The sequence below is a fragment of the Centroberyx affinis genome, unplaced genomic scaffold, assembly GCF_046629955.1.
Source record: "Centroberyx affinis isolate AG114_WGS23_722 - 3 ecotype Tasmania unplaced genomic scaffold, CSIRO-AGI_Caff_v1 ptg000332l_1, whole genome shotgun sequence".
NCBI lineage: Eukaryota > Metazoa > Chordata > Actinopteri > Beryciformes > Berycidae > Centroberyx > Centroberyx affinis.
Genome location: NW_027279007.1, coordinates 157,090 through 176,274, shown reverse-complemented (window position 1 = coordinate 176,274; position 19,185 = coordinate 157,090). Strand labels below are relative to the sequence as shown.

Genomic DNA, 19,185 nt, shown 5'->3' with positions numbered 1-19,185 from the left:
GCGTAATCCCTTCAACTGTTTGTAGTGCTGGGGAGAAAATCAACAAAGGTGGCCCAGGTGGCGAAAAACGTGTCTTGGAACATTTTTAGATGAATGGATACTGATACGTTTTTTCACAAATGGCAACCTTTTTTATCATACTTTACAGACTTGCAGATCCTGCCGGACTAAGGGCTGGTTTGTTCAATTCTGTCATGTGTATGTGTACTCTTCACTCTTACTGAGCCAGGGTGGGGTGTGAGAATGTTTTTTGTACTTTTGCTGTTTTTTCTTCTGTTCTTCTTTCCTTTATGTGTATAATGTTAGTGTTCCTTACTGTCATTTTCCTTTTCTATGGTAAAAAAAAAAATTCTAAAATGTACACCCACATGCTCATTGTTATGTCGTTTAATACTGTTTTAAATAAAAAATATTTTGCAAATAAAAACATTTTTTTAGATGGATGGGAAAAAATCGAGTCAACGTCCAAGGGGCGGCTGTGGCTCAGGAGGTAGAGCACTAATTAGTAGAATTAATTAGAGGTAGGCACTAATTAGAGGTAGTTCACTAATCAGAAGGTCGGTGGTTAGATCCCCGGAATGGGTGAATGTAGGCATTTTTGTAAAGTGCTTTGAGTGGTTGGTAGACTAGAAAAGTGCTATATAAATGCAGTCCATTTACAAGGCGTCAGGAAAGTGGTGCTGGAAACGAGCCTGAGCCCAGACTCACGTAATCTCAAATAAAAGATAGGGAATGTTTGATTTTTACACCTCAGTCCGGCCAGGTGCTAAACTCCCCCATCTCTCCGCTTCATTAGAATGAAAGGTTTGTGGAGCCAATTGGCGGCGGAGCTACCTGAGGCCAATGAGGTGTAATTACTGGAGAGCAATGCTTGGGCATGTGTTATTCTCCCCCTGCAGGCCCAGCCCAAACAGCAAGGTGTCTCCCTGCATTGCAAACCATGCGAATCTGCATATTGTTCTGGCGGTTCTTGAGCGCTGCCAGCCAGAGGCCGAATTCTGGAGCCTCTCCAGCTTTGTCTGAATCCTCCAGCCATCCAGATGGCCCAGAGTGTTTAGTTCAGATGCAAAGGTTAGCCGTAGCCTCTATCTGCTAATTAGAATAACAAAATGGATTGAGTGGCGGGGGGAAAAAAGTGAATATTAAACACCTGCTTATCATCTGATAATGCTAGGATGCCTTCCTTGGAGAAAAAGAGGTTTTTGGCATGTTTGATGTTTAATTTGCCTTTCACCCAGTAAAGCACCCTCAGTGGCTTAACAGTTTGTCACAGACGGGGAACCGAAGTTAGTTGTAGTTTCTCTTTTTTTTTCCCTTTTTTATACAGTAAACAACATACAAGCATCATGTCACCTGTAGTGTTTGTTTCAACACTTAAACAATAAAGCGTTCTGTTTATATTTGATTTAATTTCATTTCGATTTCTGTGTTTCTCAGTAAATATTCCAGGTTTTCCTGTGAGCTTTCCACTTGTTAAGAATCCAACCAAAGGATCAACTCTTTGAATAATTTTTCAATAGATATTAAATGAGTTGATGAGATTACATTTGCAGCTACCTGCAAAAATTGGAGAACTATTTCATACTGTGTACATGCTGATGTTTTAATGAAAGTTTTATACATACATAGCACAGATTTCTAATTTTCTAATCCATTTTTAAGTAAGCAATCATGACTGCTTGTAACATCTGTATGTAACAGATGCAAGTTAATGCAGTAACAATTCATAGTATTCCCATGATTCGCATCATTTGATTGTAATCACCTGTTAATTTATTACAATCACCTGTTATTTTCCTACCAAGATGGCCGTGTGGTGATGTAACAGAATACTATGAATAATCAACACATTAGTAAACCATACACCATATTTCCAACCAATACACTGTACATAACGTCTTTAAATTGACACCAGCTTATATTTATATATTATTGCTTTATTCTTTTTATTAGCTTTTTACTGTTTTGTTGCTTATTTCAATATAGATATAAATTTTATATTTGTGTGCTTATGTTGTATTTGTCTTTTTCCCTACTCTAGTCTGTCGACTCTATCTTGCTGTTGCAACGACCTAATTTCCCCACGGGGATCAATATAGTTTCATCTCCTCTTATCTCCACCATTTTATGAGCTTGAAGTTCAGTTTTCAGACAAAGCCAAGCGTTCCGTCTCAGGCCAGCAGTGTGAATCTTCCCCCAGACACACAAATACCCGTCTCATTCAGACAGGCGGTCGTCTTAACGCCTGCGTTTTACATCCGCACATTTTTCCTCTCATGAGTATATTTGAGAGGACATCATCACATGGAGATCCATCTCCTCGTGTTTCTCAGCGGAGCCATTGTTTTCTATCTCGTCCACAGGCCTGCTGACAGTAATGGTCCGGTCTGTTTGAAGTTTTAGTCACACACTGACAGTTAGAGAGATTTATAGGCAGGGAGCGCTCGTCTTTAAGGCTTCCCATCCCATTCTCTCTCTGTTTACAATAAAATGCCGTTTCTTCAGGAGAGCCTGCTGGCGCATTCACATGTCCTTTTGTGTGTGTGTGTGTGTGTGAGTCTGTGTGCCTGTTTGTGTGTGTATGTCCATGTGTCCTTGTGTAAGTATGTGTCACAGTATGTGTTTGTGTCTATGTGTATAAGTGCATGCATGTGTGTATGTGTGTTCTGGGTGTACGCCATAACCTTCACACATCACACAGAGGACATAGATGAAGCTTAAAGTAGTACCGTTTCATTTCAGTACCATGTACGGAAGATGATTAGTGCCAAATTTAAAATTTTAATTTAATTTTAATTTATTTGAGTTCTGAGATTAATGTTCAGATTCAGATTAAAGTCAGAATTCTAATAATAAAGTCAGTTTAAAGTCAGAATAGTGTGTTTAAAGTCAGAATTATTGTTTAAAGTTAGTTGTGATGTCATTCACATGTACAGCTCCGTTGAGAATGATTGAATGAATGAAGGAATGAATGAAGGAATGAATGAATGAATGAAGGAAGGAATGAATGAATGAAAGTGTGACTGTTAGAGCAGCCGGGGTGATTTGCTGGACATATGATCACTTGCTGTGATCATTCATCACTGTTATAACATGACACATACAGTACTTGGTTGTTAAAGTTCAAAGAAACCTTCTGTGGGTCCAGTCAGTGTCTCCCATTCATTCAGTCGTGCATTGCCATGCAATGCCATCATGGATTATAGCCTCGCCCCTGTGGTTTCCAGCTCAGAGAGAGGTGTTTATGTTCACAGCTATTAATAGCACTGTCTTAGATCAGAGGATTTGCATATTTTAACATCCTTTTAACTATGTAAAATAGGCAGCAGAGCAGTCTAAGCAGTGACTTGTCGCAGACATAACAGTTACTTTTAACAACCTTGTTTAGATACAGAGCACACAGCCCTTCTGGAGCATATGCTCATTCAGGCCGACTTCCCCCTCTCCACATCTCCAGACAGATTAATTTCTCTGAGTTGCCTTCAGCTGCAGGTCTGGCTCCGGCACAGCTGTTGCGGCCAACTGCAGCACTTTCACGCTCTCCACACCATGAATCATTCAGCCGGGCAAACTGTCCAGGACCGCTAGCTTCACTGTCGATGATGAGGCACTTAATCATCCTTTTCCCCTCATTAATGAAGCACGGAGCAGAATGCAAGGCTTTTCTGAACAAAAGTTAAGCAAATCTATATATTTTGTCAACACAGGCAAAAGAAAAACTAATGGTCATATTACTGTTCTTCTCTTCCCCCCACCCCCCACCCCCCCCCCGTCCGACTTCTGGCTTGTCATGCACTGCTAATACGGACATCCACGCAGGCTCAGGTCAGTGCCGTCCATTCTGTACCTATGCTCTGCTTTAGCTAATGAAGCCGACTTGCATGCCGGGGTTCTGTCCCAGTCCCACACACACTCCTGTGACAACCCCCACCCCACCCCACCCAATCCCCCCCCACCCCCCTCGCCGTCTTTTGGACCCCGAGAGACAGAACAATAGTTTGATCGGAGAGAGTGCGCCACGTGGACGGATGGGAGAAACAAAAAAATAAATAAAATTATGTGAAGTGCACTTGGATGAAATTCCGTCTCCTTTTCAACTCGGAGGCTCTCGGTTTGACATTTCTAAAGGAGCCGGGGACTTCATTATATTGTGAAGAGTCGGTAAAGCTTTTGAGAGCGCGCGCTCAAAAAGAAACCGAGCCGGGGTATCGTTAATGTATTTCTCCTCTTGAAAAAAAACAGACAAAAAAAAAAAAAAAAAATGTACTTGAATTCCAAAGTGTATAAAAAGAGACTGAAGCAGGGAGAAGATAGAGGCTGACCCCGCGGCGCAGAACCAGTGAAGAGAGTCTCGTCTGAAGCGCTCGATTCTAGCCGATAGCCTGTTCCTCTGCGCTCGGCGATATGAGCTCTTTGTTAATGCGGGTGGCCTAAGAAGTACTTCAGAGCAAATCCGGCGTTCTTCTTCTCCTTCTCCTTCTCCTGTGCTCGTCGAGCGTAGAGCAGTTGACTCTCTCGGTCAAACTATCCCCTGTTTCATGGCAATGCATCAGCTTTAACCTGCCAGCGCTTGATTTAATACCTGTGTTGTAACGCCACAACCCGCCTGGTTAAGCGACAACTATTCCAACACTCGCTCAGCGTAAGCGCTCGATAAATAGTGTATATCTTGTGGGAAATGACTAGACTGGTCGTTTTTTTTTTTTTTTCTTCCGCGGCGATGAAAATGAGCTGTTTAGCTGTGATTGTGCTCAGACTGTAGTGGTGGAGAAAGTGGGAGCGGAGCGTTTGCCAGTTTACCCAGCAGGGGCATCTGCAGGCACAGATGGGGGATGATGAGGGTGTGTAATGGGCGTCTGTGCGGCCCGTAGGGGAGGGAATACTCAGCACTCGTTCCCCCTCTCTCTAGTCTGCGCACACACACACACACACACACACACACAGGCACACAAACGCACACACACCTTACAGCTTGTCATAGCTTTTTCCACAAATTGTCCTCTAGAGTACACCTTTCACTGTGGCAGACTGTTACATAGATTGAGAGTAAACATGTGTTTACAGGAGGTGGGTAGCATTGCGCTGGATGCTCCCTAGGTTATACAGCAGCGTAGGGGCTCGATGTTCGAGCCGCAGTATTAACATCCTCAACCCGAAGGCTCTTCTGCCATGATCACTGTTATTTTACACATCCCATGTCGTCCTCTCCATATCATGTGCAGGGTTTTTTTTTTTTTTTTTCAGTCTGAATAGCTTTTTTCCTCCTTTTCAGTAGCTACAGCATCGCAAGTGCACATCGGTTTGTTTAGAGGCCCTCTCAGGTGAAGGGTACACATTCCTATGCTGAAGGGTGCACATTCCTCTCTGCATCTCTATTCCTCACAACTGAGCTCCGTGCCTGCACTTTTGAGTGTCTGTTGCGCACTGAATGTACAAAATATTTGGGACATCTTGCTGAGGTTGAGTTGTGCGATCCACATCTCGGTTGTCAAAGCTTAAAAATCCTTCTCTAACTCGTCTACTTCTCTTTATCTACATCTCCTTTGTGATTGGTATAGATTTAATAAGAGAAATCAGTAAGGGATAATGGCTTTTACCTGGATTCACCTTATCAGTAAAGTGTCCCTAGTGATTTATACATTCAGTGTATACACCAACTTCCCAACACATGTAGCATGCTTGCGTGTGCGTGTGTGTGTGTGTATGAGCTTATTCGTATGCGCGCCCATGCATCCAGGTAACAACTGCTCTCTCTCTCTCTCTCTCTGTAACCCCTGTGTGTGTATCTCCGTGTGCGTGTGTGTTTGTGTGTGTGTGTGTGTGTGCGCAGGTGTACGAGGCCACGCCGTGCCACAGCGAATGCAGCCAGTACGAGTGGAGGAGCGAGCCCTGGTCCATTTGTACCATCAACACCGTGGACGAGCTGCCAGCCTGCGGGGAGGGAGTCCAGAGCCGCAAGATCAGGTCAGCGTGGGGGGGGGGCCGGGCACGGCAGCCTGGCCCGCCTGGCACCATAACAGACACTGGGAGCGCTAGACTGGCGCCGCTCCCGCAGCTGGCACTTGCACCGGTCCGGACACTAGCGACGCCAGGGGAAAACAAACAAAACTACTAATGCAATGCAATTACTAATGCAATTAGACACAGAGTAAAAGCGGTAAAGTCTTGACCTTTTTGTAGGTGTTGTATCGAATCCTGTGCCGTCTGAAAGGTTCGAAGCCAAGCTGGGCGACTGTGCCATTGTGTCAAAACAAGCCGAATTGATTTTGTACAACACCAAGCCTAGTTTTCACTATACCTCACAGTTGCAGAGACCTAGCGCTGGCCCTAATTACAACAACCACCCAGCTGCAGAAATAGAGCTGCAAAGCGTTCGCCCCCTTTTCCAGTGGCCCTGGTTTCCAGAAGTTAATTCATTTTCTCCATAGACATTTCAACTCCCCGATATAGAAAGTGTTAAGCTTTGAAACGAACCATCTAGCTTCCAGTTGAACTGTAAGCAAAACAGTAGATTCAGACAAGCAATATATGAAAAAGTAAATAAAATAGGCAAGGGCAGAATTAACTATTCATCCCATACAATATTGTAAGTGATGCTGTTGACTTCCTTTCCCTCATTTTCAACATACTAAATAATATAATATAAAAGTAAAGCTCTAAAGCTTGTGGTAGTGTAGTATTTTACAAGGAAGTCAGGAATAAAAGACTATTTCTTAACAACAAAGCTGAAATCAGACTGACTGATGGCTTCTACAGGAAGATATATAATCGTTTCATAATCTGATTGCTCATGGTAAGTCTGCCTTACACTGTTAAAGGCCAATAATCAAATTTCCTATGGGAAGAATGAATGGCAAATTTACTTCTGGAACCCAGTGTTTTAGCTCTACATAGCTAAATGTTTAGAGAAACCAAACAGATGGTGAGAGTTGGAGAGAGCCTGTTAAAACACACTCTGTGTGTCCTGCAACGTCTCATCTGAGGGAAGAAAAACAGTCTATTGCGAGACGGAAACTTAGTAATGTGCTTGGAAACCAAAAATAAGGACCAAGTTAGCGATGCCCCAGAGACTAGTTATAGAGTAGTTCAACAGCAACTGCTTCTCTCTCCGCTGCCAGGTGTGTGAGGAGGGGAGCGGCGGGCGGCGAGGCCGGCAGCGTGGAGGACGGCCTGTGCGATCAGGACGAAATGCCACCCAGAGCCCAGGTCTGCTTCCTGCCCTGTCCAGACCACTGTGTCACGGCACCCTGGGGACCATGGAGCAGCTGCCCTCTGGTAAGAAGCATTCATTGAGTGGTCGGTTTATTGATCGGTCGGTTGGTTGATTGCTCGTGATAATTGAAAATGCCATAATTCAGAGGCGGGGACTCGAGTCACATGACTTGGACTCGAGTCAGACTCGAGTCACAGTTTTTAAGTGCTTGAGACTTGACTTGATACATGAAGAGAAGACTTGAGACTTGACTTGGGTTCTGGTGACTTGGGACTCGACTCTGACTTGTACTTTGATGACTTGAAAAGGTTTCTAAAGTCTTGACTTGAGATCTTGTGTTTGTGTAAATGACTTAGATTGAAAGTGATGAGATTTGTTCCAGCAGACGACTGAATTTAAATTCTGTTTTCTGAATTTGTATGGAATGATTGAATTTATTGTTGAAAATTGATTATAGAAATCAAACTCATGATGCTCAAGTTTTTATCCTATTAAAACCATATTGCATTGAAAAGTCCTAGATATTTAGTTTTCTTTAAGATATTAAATTGATACTGGACTCTTGACTTGTTCTGACTTGACTTGCTGTTGTACATTTAGACTTGAGACTTGTGCCTCAAGACTTGAGACTGACTTGGGACTCGAGCAGAGTTGACTTGGTCACACCTCTGCCATAATCCACAACAAACAAGTGAAATCTGAAAATAAAGTTACTCTAGGAGGAGGGGGAGAAGGAAAAAAGGCCAGATAAACTGTCATGATAAACTGTCACGATTTCTTACCTGCGTGCAGCTAGTGCACGCAGGTAAGAAATCGCGGTCTAGCTTGAGTGACACCTAATAATTCATACCAAAATATGAAAATATGAACTCGGTGACATTACCAAAGTAGCTAACATTGAGGTGAGGAGATTGACAACCTGGGGCTACACCCTCCAGCTTCAAAGTTTGCTTAATTTGCCTAATGCTTGAGGCTCTAAATATATTTTAAAAAGCAATAGTGGAGCAACAGCACTATTACTGTAAAACTTCAATTAATAGCCCAGGCTTTTATTTGCTTCAAACACTGACCTCAACCGGCCTATACAGTATTTGGGACAGGTGTCTGTATGGGACAGGCCTTTAATTCCTTCCGCACAAAACTCTTGCTCAGCAAAGATGGGAAATACTATCAAATTGTTTATTTAAACCAGTATGAATATTACTTGTATAAAAATTTGGCTATCGAATAACATATCAGTTACGAATCGTTCATTTGATCTCGCTCCGAGAGACCGCGCATCTAGGCCAACCTCATGCACTGAGAGAGAGAGAGAGAGAGAGAGAGAGAGAGAGAGAGAGAGAGAGAGAGAGAGAGAGAGAGAGAGAGAGAGAGAGAGAGAGAGAGAGAGAGGGAGAGACAGAGAGAGAGAGAGTTGCGCTGCAGTCTTCCCAGTCCAGCTACAGTGCACCGGCATCCTCTTCCATGGGCCCTGGGTGTGCTCTGTGGTGTTCCCACAGAGTTCCCAGCAAGCGGCCCATCTGTTTGTGCTTTGGCAGAAGAGGGTCTGATTGCACATATTCCTCGTCGAGTGTGAACTCACTACTGCCGTGCCGCAATTCACCAACAATCTGTTCAATCTACGCCACTGCTGGTGGTTGAGCGCCAGTCTAATATCCTCTCTCACTTAACAGCTCTGCACAGGCCTACACCCACCATGGACAATCTACAGTTAAACCCCATAAACACTTTTGTCAGCAGGAAATCAATGTATTTGGGTATATAGCAAGTAAGTAAAACAAAACTCTTGCTCAGCAAAGATGGCAAATACTAACAAATTGTTTATTTAAACCAGTATGAATATTACTTGTATAAAAATTAGGCTATCGAATAACATATGAATCCTGAATCATTCATTTGATCTCGCTCCGAGAGACAGTGTATCTAAGCCAACCTCATGCACAGAGAGAGAGAGGAGAGAGAGAGAGAGAGAGAGAGAGAGAGAGAGAGAGAGAGAGAGAGACCCGTATCAAAATACTGGTAGCAGGTCTGTACGTTAACTCTTTTTTTTTCAACCTTTTTCACTGTACAGCCCTGGGTAGCCTACCTTAGGAAGGATGAAAGCCGAGAAAAGTTTATGGCAGCAAGAGGTTGTACCTTTGCCATTCTCTCACTCTCTTGGGATCAACGGAGAAATGTCCCTGCTGCTGCTTCTCCTGAGTTTTGTTCAGCAAATTTGACAACTGACAGCTTGAATTTCAGGTCGTACTTTTTTCTCTGTGTCGCCATGGCGATCAGCAAATGCGACTGACGTTTGAATGCAAGTAAAAAAAAAACCAGAAACTGCTTTGCAGCGTCAATGGCAACCGGCTTCTAATTGAGACCGGCCTTTATTTGTCAAAACTGGGACTCTGCTTTTAATTGAAGTTTTACGGTGAACATATTAGCGTACTAACAAATGTCTTCCCAATATGCCAATGTAGAAATTCTGCCTACCGTGGCTTTAAGCAGCTAGTGAGTGCTTCATCATGCTTAGTCAGCTTCCCTGGGTAAATCAAGGTTAAAAAAGACACACATTCACAGCTTTCTAATACATCAGTGTCGTACAAACGTATGATACAGAGCTCTTGTATGTACAGCAACCGAGCTGCTCTGTAACCCTGCGTGGTTTTGAAATCACATTTGGCGTAACACTGTTATCTGCGGCGTAGTTAATTCAGTTTATTTAGTGCCCTTCCATTCTCCGGTGAAGGTTAGCCCACAGGCAAGGAATGTGTAGCATCTGTCCCGTGTCTCTCGCTACAGGCTCCTGGTCCTGTCGCCATGTTGCTGTTATAGGTTTCCTGTCAAACCGGTGACTGGACTATAACATTGGTGTCAGAGAGAGGGGGGCGGGTGGGGTGGGATCATCTAATTAGTCCAAGATGTCTTCACAGGCATTTTGTCTCATTCAATCTTGTCAATCTAAGAGCCTTGGCAGCACTCCTAAACTTCACTGAAAATGTAGCGACTATAAGACTATAAGGCACTGTTGTCTACGGTTAACTTGAATGCCAATCAAACCGTAACAGCCTGATAAAATTGTTATGGCTGATTGGTTTCTTGTTGGCACATTTCTCAGAGGTAAAGCTACTCTGGAGGCAGAAATGATCTTATTGGTTAAGTTAAAGGAAGAATCCAACCTATAACACTTTTAACAGTGTTAAAAAAAAGACAGCTTTTGGTGATATACCTTGCATTTCTGGGCCCATTCTGTTGTTTGGTGGTATATTTCTTATCTTAGTTCTAATTTCTTATGCTGTGGATAACTGGCCAAACATAAACAATGTCACGTTGGGATATTTGCAGCGCAGCTACAATGGAGTTTAATAGGAAAAAAAACTATCTAAAAAAAACTAAAACTATCTAAAAAATTAATGGTAAGTCAAAGAGCGGGTGTGAATCAAAGAGCGAGGGCTTCTTTCTAGAGTCACCATGATATACTGTACCGACATTCAGCAATCACACAGGAAGAAATTCTCCGCCAGAATGCAATGCAGCCACAAGACATGCTGCATTTTGAGTACGGGGCGTAAGTCTCACTTTTTCTCAACAGGAAAAACTCTTGCTCTCGCTACTGCTGTTACTCTCTCCGCCTACACGTATAACCGACAACTGAACGTGTTCACACCAGGGATTGTCGAAAGGCATTCTCGTGAATGTAGGAAATTGCTAAATCCGCTGTTCCACCGCATGGTTACCGGCTCAGCTCGCCTCGACTCGACACGACACGACTCCAATCAAGCACTTTGGATAAAAGCGCTACATAAATGCGGTCCATTTACCATTTACTCGCTTTTAGCAGTACCACTTGGTTTTCCACTGCAGATAATACCCCCTCAGTGTGCCCCCCCCCCCCCCCCAACAACTGGTCGTCATAGCGACGCCGCAACGCCGCATGAAACTGCCATGACGTCAATGGAGGATATCGAAGGGTTTTTTTTTTTTTGTTTTTTTTTTTACTTTATTAACGGATCGGACAGTTTATAAAACATGCAGTATCAAGTTTGTCCAAGTGGTGTTGCCGTACCTAGCTGTCCAATGCGCGCGCATGTGCAGAACGGATCGGGCAGCCGGTACGGATCGGGTACTGACAGTGGTGTTCTTGATTCTCGGTATGTGGCTGTTAGTCACAGCAAGGAGACAGATTTTATTTCAGAAGAGGCTGAAGGCAGCGAGACAAAAGACGCAAGAGGGTAAGCTAACATTTAATAGTAGTTAATTAAATTAAAATTAAGTTAAGTTGACGATGATGACGATTCTCTCTGACCAATCAGTCGTCTGCAGTGTTTTCACGTCACCTTTTGGTATCACCTCAGCTCACTTGGAACCTCGACGGAGGCGCTACCAAAAAAAAGTAGCAGGTACCAGGTGATATGGTACCTGCCTGGTACCTGGTACTTGCCCAATGGAAAACCAAAAAAGGCGAGTAGAGTCAAGTCGAGTTGAGCCGGCCGGTACCATGCGGTGGAAAAGCGGCTTAACTTGAGTAGAAGTAAACAACGCAGGCTAGGGCTGGGTGATAATTCAATATGATCGTTTATCGTCTTTCAGAGGAATCATATCGTGATGATATGAAGATATTTTAATATTGTGACACACATTTCTGCTGTCTGAATTGATGACAAGCAAATTTTACTTAAAAACTCTCATAAAATGAGGCATGGTAGGAATATTATTTGAATATTTCTGTTTTGTTTGACATCATGACTAACATTACCATTCGGTTCAATGAGATGAATATTAATTTGATTATTTAACGTGATTTTACATACATGAACCATATCGTGATATATATTGATATAGAGAAAAATCCTTATGATTATCGTGATATTGATTTCAACCATATCGCCCAGCCCTAACGCAGGCTGAGGGAAGGTGGGCACACTGCTAAAGATTCAGGTCGGAATAAGCAGCAGAAGCAGTCAGCAGCAGGGCGTGGCAGGTGGAACCACAGGGAAGAATGAGGATTTGACTGGAAGCGCATGACCCCCCAAAACAGGTACTGAATGTACCTAGTGCCATGTGCAGCAACAGCATGTTGCAATTCCCCTTAAATGCTTCCAATGCCCTTCTCATGTGAGGCATGGAAGCTCAGCAGCATGCATAAGTGCCTTCAAATGAACATACGGCAAGATACGCACCTGCAATCTAAGGGAAATATTCTGTGCCACTAAATAGTAGTATGTGAAACAACAGCATGTCGCAATGATAATGTGTTTTTCACTGAGGTGACAGCCAGCAGCATGTCAGCATCTGCCAAAATGCACACTGTAATTTACAGAAATAACCTGACATTGAGAATGAAGCCCAGCCAATCACCTATTAATGATTAATACCGGTACTTTGGAATAAATGCAGTTTTAGCTGTAAATACATAGCAACATGAGAGCAAAGAACAAATCTATTAAACACTAATACTGATGAAGCAGGATAAAGACTTGTTTCAGGGCTTGAGTGGAGCCAAGTGATGTCTGGATACGATATATGAAGGGCGGTGAGGACTGGCTCGTCGTTGCAGAAGTTATGTGAGTTTTGACTCTCGCTAGCGGGAGCCGCAGCCCCAGCAGTGCGAGCATGGTTCTTTCTTTTTGAAGAAAGAAGCAAGTAGCAGCACAACCAGTCAGCAGCAGCATGTAGCAGATAGTGGTAGGCAGGTAGGAACTGCAGGGAAAAATGAGGAGTTAGCAGCTTCAATAGAACACCTTGTTTGAAGGATGGATCAGCTGATGGTCAGCTGACGTGGCAGGCATGACCTCTGTGTCCTGCCTGAACTAACGCAAGCTTCATTTATAACACTAACTCTAGGATTTTTCCTTTAAACTTCAATGGGCAGAGCTAAAGAAACAGTTTTTCAGAGCGCAAGTTAGCTAACTGGCAAACTTGAGCAAACTAGTCTGGTGGTGACCGACCTGAAGAAAAGGAAATTAAAGAAAAGAGGTAGCAGAAGTAAAGATGTAGCTACCACTCATGGGAATAGTACCAAATGAGTAGCTGAACAGTGCATACTAGCCAAACTGCTACTGAAAAGGTAGTTAGCAAGGGAACGTAAATATCTTACCTACAGGCTAATTGTTGTCAACTCTCTTCCAAGGAAAAGTATTGGCTGTTCAAAAAGTTTCTTGAAGTTGCCAGAAGACATCATACACTAATTTGCATATGACGCAAGCAATGAAAAAGTAGTCAGATTTGCTAGAAAAGTTAGCCACAAAATTGACTTTGAAAGCAAATAGCAGAGCAATGGTACTATCAATATTGCCAAGATTCTGACTTACTGTCTTACTCACTTGTGTTCACTCAACTTACTTTGCCGAATCCAAACAAAATGCCAACGTAGGAAACCTTTTTACAGTGGCTTTAAACTCCAATCTGCTTGCAACCGCAACCGTTAAGTGCGCTGCTGTACGCTGCTTGTAGGTGTTGAGCTGAAGTACCACTGTATTATTATTATTATTCAATTATAATTTCCTGCTTGTTCAGATTTGTTTTTGCTCACTCCCCATTTTACGCACTTAGTTACAAGCTGTTTTGGTTCTATTTCTAGCATTTGGCAGTTTTCCTGACAGCCTGCATAGAAACAAACTATTATCTTTTCACAGATCAGGAGTGCATAATTAGTTCCTGTTATATATAATGAACAACCCAGGCAAGGAATCTCAATAGGGCTAAACTGCTCTGCGTGTGTGTGTGTGTGAGAGAGAGAGAGAGAGAGAGAGAGAGAGAGAGAAAGGGAGTATGCGACATGTGTGCGCATAATGCAAGTGTGTAATCATGCTTGGCGGTGTTTTCACGTGTGTGTGTGTGTGTGTGTGTGTGTGTGTTTCTAGGCATTTTTGTATGCGGCCGCTTTGGAATGCATGTGGGCGGCTGTGCGGCGGTTTGAGTGCGCGAACGTTAGCGTTACAATCACTCTCTTGATCACTTGATCCATGAGCCTCATTCAAAGGCCACTCATCTCATTAGAAAGTGACGGTGATGGAGGTGTAGATTAGAGGGAGAGGGACAAACGCAAACAGCCTTATCAGTATGGCTCCTGCTTCCCCCCCCCCGCCCCCAGAGACCAGGCCGGCCCACAATTCCACATTGTCACAGATCCTCTCGCTCCTCTGTTCATAGATTCAGTATTTCCATTACGCTGTCACATGACTTGAGGGATTTGTGCACTGCTCTCTCATCACGCCACCGCTCTGTCCCTTGGTAAATTCGGCAAAAGCTGTGTTCTTACAGTTGTCGTAATTTGCTCTCAGTTATGGTCGCACGGGCTTTCATCTGCCTTCCACTGCACCTTGTCATTGCCCCACGGTATCATAGAAAATTCCACGTTTTCGCACTTTGTCGGGTCGTTCGTATGGATTCAGCCTGGAAAGTGCAATATTTATGGCATCACATTAAATGAGGCATTCAGACAAGTGCGCCAGTGCTTTCTAGATGCTAGGGAGGACGGGGGGGGGGTATGTGCACGATTGGAGTGAGTGAAACTACACCGACTTTAAAAACGCCACCTAAGCACTGAGGTAGCACGACAAAATATTTAATTCATGCATTGATCTTAGCCACTACAGCTAGAAAATCACCAAACCACTTCCAGGTATGTGGATGTACAGCCACCAGCCTCCAGTTGGTTGATTCTTGTTGGACTTCTACCATACTGTCTGGTGTATGTGCGCACACTGGATTTCCCTTGGTGGACTTCATGCGGTACTGACCTGAGCTGAAACACTGAATAAGAAAACTGCAGTTATGTGGATTCAAATGTGTTGTTGTTGTTGTGCAGCCATGTGACCAGGCCACGGCGCGGAACAGGACCAGACATGTGGTCCGCCTCCCGGCCTCGGAGGACTCGGCCTGTCCAGAGCTGGTCCAGTCGGAGCCCTGCGTCCTCAACAGCACCTGCTTCACCTACCAGTACACAGTCTCAGGTAGGCGGGTCTGAGCTCCCAGTGGCCAAGCGTAGAAGACTCTGGTTGAATTCCCCACATAAAAAGTTGGGTAAATTGAGTCTAGGTGGTTTTACCCTCCAGTAGATCTGTCCTCCGTTAGATCAGGACCTGTGTATTGGTAAATACATAAGTCATAAGTCATCATTGATTGATTAGTTTGATTGATTGATTAGTTTATTATTTATAAGTGCCATACAGTATACACAAGGTGCCCAGCCCACATGGACTTACATGACACCACCTAATTAGTTACATGAGTGTAAATCATAAAAAAAAGAAAAGATTCAGCAAACTCAGATATCACACAAACAGAATATCCTACCTTTTTCCCCATGCTTTACAAATGAAGCGAGCAATATGGAAACTAGCCTTTCTAAAACATAGTTCAAGTTTTTCATAATCATCCAGCCAAAAGAAATATTGCTTTTCTTAAATAGAGAAATAATAGAACATAAAATTAATCTCATTCTCAGTTTCTCCCAAATCACAAATTTCATCTTGAGAAGTATTACTATATCTACCAGCCATTACCACTAGCCATTTCAATGGCTAGTGGTAATGTACCAGACCTTAACTGTGCACAAAGAGATTTGTGACTTCTAGGTAAGTTTAACATAACTAAAGGTTCTATGTAGTATGAGTGTTCTTGATTTGACAGTATGTCCTTAATTTCGGTTAAACCAGATACAGTATCATTGGACCACTTTTCTTTCTACATAAGGAATACTGTATCTTTCATTTCCTGCAAGTTACACCTTAACCTAATGTGAAAAAAAAAGAAAAAACTTTACTTCACTGGCCCGTAGATAATTATTGAAGACTTCCCGCTCACTATTTTTCTAATGAGCCTACCTTCGAGTAAATTTACTGTCCGAATCATTGCACATTTTCGTCTCACCCCACTTGGTTCCCACCCCACATCACCACAAACAGCCAGATTCGGTGTGTAAGCTCGTGAACTCCCAGAAATGATCGAACAGCTCTATATTGGAGTGTATTACATTTAAAGTGTGTATGTATTGCAGAGTGGAGTACGTGCCAGCTGAGTGAAAACGCCATCTGCGGTCAAGGGTCACAGTCACGCCTGCTGGACTGCGTTCGCAGTGACGGCAAGGTTGTGGAGCAGAAGATGTGCAAGCAGGTAACCACCGTAAAGTCAGTCCTTTAGTTAACTAACAGCTGGAGACATGGGAGGTGATCTGCCTGACTTTCAGATAATATGACTCTTTCAATAGGGGACATGAAACTTAAAGGGGCATTACGTAATGACTTCTATCAGCAACCCCCCACAGATATATTATGCAACAGTTCCACGGTTTTAAAATTATTATGCGGTACTTTATTTTATTTTACAGAAAAGACAGGGAAAATCAACTGCGCATTATATAATGAAAAGGTTGTATTGTATTCTTTCATAGTTCTTTTGTAGCTGCAGAGAAAACATGTACTCATACGTTTACTTTATTTATTTATTTATTTCCTTTATTTTACCAGGTAAGTTATTGAGAACACATTCTCTTTTACAATAACGACCTGCCAAAAAGACACAGAGGCACACACAAAATAGCAGCAATACAGATATAACACATATATACAGAGTTAAAACATTAGTAAAGACAGGCACAGACATAGCAAATAGTAGTAAAAGGCACTTTGACTCTGATGAAGACACAGTAGTGTTGAAACGTTAGTCTGTTTACACAATTAAAGGCTGGGAATCTATCAGTGTGCTCCAGTCCCTTTTGTTTTCTGGAAGTTTGCCGTCCTCAAGCTGAGAAGCACCTGATTCAGCCGCATTTTGCTGGAAGATGCGCGGAGAACCCTGTTTCAAGTAGTAAAAGGACTTCACATACAGCCCAGACTTAACATACAGGCCAGACAAGACAGTGCAGGGTTAGGACATGGGGGGCAGGGGTGTGTTAAAAAAGACTTCAATAGCAGTAGTGATTTATTAAGTCCATTCCAGGCTGATGCAGCAGCAGAGTGGAAGGCTTTGCTACCAAAGCAGTTGTTGGTTTTTGGGACAGCAAGAGAGATTAGAGAGTTAGATCTGAGGTTGTAAGCAGATGTGGATATGCACAGTGGATAGATAGGCCAGGGTGTGTCCAGTGAGTGCTTTGTAAATCAGGGTGTACCAATGTGACTCATGTCGGTACACACTGATATACAAAGCACTCACTGGACACAACATACATATTGAAAACACATTTGAATATGGTTGGAAAAAAAAGTATGTAGTTGCCTTTTAGTATTCACAGTAGCTGCCCTTTGAAACAAATGATAATACAGTAACTGCCTTTAGAAAACAAGAAATAATGGATTGGATTTAGTGTAATAGATTAGTCTTTTTACACTTCGCCTGTACTTATTCCTTACACTTGCACTTATACCAATTGATCAATATAGAGGGGAATGAGCAGGGAGTAAATGATCGCAGCAAATGACTTCTCACAACTCACCGTCTGGCAACAATTGGAAGACACACTGATGAGAATAGACTTTAACTTTGTTTGGACTAGATTACTGTACATGCTGTTTTGTTGAGCTTTTTAAAACGGGAAGTAATTGATGGACACTGCAGTGCTCCCACTGCTTTGTTGACGCTGGCTTATATTACATAGAAAGCCTTCTGAAGTCGACTTTGTTGATTTGTAATTCACGATTTTGTATTTAATCCCCCTACCAGCATTACTTGCCACCAAGCCAAACATGTTTCAGCTTAGTTTCTTTTATTACCTTGACTTGCATGTAGGGATGGATGGTGATCTCGAAGAAGTTTTTCGAATTGGATATCAGTCTTCTTTAACAACCCCCTGAAGTTGCTTTCTGGGGAACGTATGACTGGGAATTTGTCTCCTCTCTGTTAGCTAATGTAGCCGACACACAAACACACAAACAGCGTGATTCACTCTCATGAGAAGTTTTGACAGGTGCAATCTCATGCGAAAGCTTCATTCAAAGAAGGTAGAACCTGTAGACAGATGCTGTTTTAAAGTGCAATTAACAGTGACATCGTTTCGCTCTCATGAGAACTGTGTCCTCAGATGGACCCCTGCCTTGAAATGACTTATGTTGCCATCTCTTCGCTAAAATATGCAAATGTAGGCTCTCCCTCTTTCTGCTTATTGGAATTAATTGGCTGGTTCTGCTCTTGTTTTCTGCAGTTTGGTCTGATCAACAAGTGGAGACTCTCTGGAAGCTGCGTGGTCGACTGTCCCGTCAGCTGCCTGCTCTCCGATTGGTCGCCTTGGGCGGAATGCTCGCACACCTGCGGTAACCAAGGTAATGCAAACATACCGCTGACCAATAGGAACACCCACCTGTTGCGCAGACGCGTGACCGACCGCATGCGCGGCGGTTCATTATTTCCGACGAGTCAGACATGCATAAAGATGTTGAACTGTGGAGGAATACATTTAAATGCATTAAAATATTTATGAGCGCGTATAATACGACGCCTTATTATACGGGGGAACTGTGCTGTGTTTTCCTCAATAATGTATACAGTAATTTTCCCACTTCATTATAATTCTGTATAGAACTGGGGTTTTGTTTAATTATGAAGGACAACCTTCCCTTATGAGGTCACATTTTAAAAATAGCAGGCTAATTTAAACTAAACTTCACAAACCTCACCTTTATAGATATCATAAATGATTCAGCGTTCCTAAATAAAATATTTACCCTACCTCGGCATGGTTTCAAGAATGCAATTAGTAATTTCCAACTTGTGGCTTGGCATCACTTTGGGATAGCAGTGTTATAACCTCATGCAATATACAATAGTTAATGATTTAACCTGGATGCATACATTGTTTCTTAGGCCTCCCAAAGCCAGTCTCCTGGAGAGATGGGTTTGTTATTCTGTTAATTAGAGAGACTCAACAGTATCTTCTCAAGTTCATTAATTTTAATTTGTCGTTGGCTTGCCTATCTCCTCTGTGCAGTTTGCCACTCACTCCAAGAAGCTCATCCATACACAAGCTGTTCACCGGGGACTCCAGCTCTCTCTCT

The 19,185-nt window shown here is 42.9% G+C and overlaps 1 protein-coding gene across 1 annotated transcript in view; it reads left to right on the top strand.

Moving 5' to 3' along the window:
* Window positions 1-19,185, top strand: part of thsd7ba (thrombospondin, type I, domain containing 7Ba) — a 134,408-nt gene that overhangs the window by 99,935 nt on the left and 15,288 nt on the right. Inside the window, exons 15-20 of the mRNA XM_071515230.1 lie at window positions 3,820-3,825; window positions 5,831-5,964; window positions 7,119-7,275; window positions 15,006-15,150; window positions 16,197-16,312; window positions 18,336-18,453. Coding sequence (XP_071371331.1) covers window positions 3,820-3,825; window positions 5,831-5,964; window positions 7,119-7,275; window positions 15,006-15,150; window positions 16,197-16,312; window positions 18,336-18,453 — 676 coding nt within the window. The remainder of the gene's footprint in view (window positions 1-3,819; window positions 3,826-5,830; window positions 5,965-7,118; window positions 7,276-15,005; window positions 15,151-16,196; window positions 16,313-18,335; window positions 18,454-19,185) is intronic.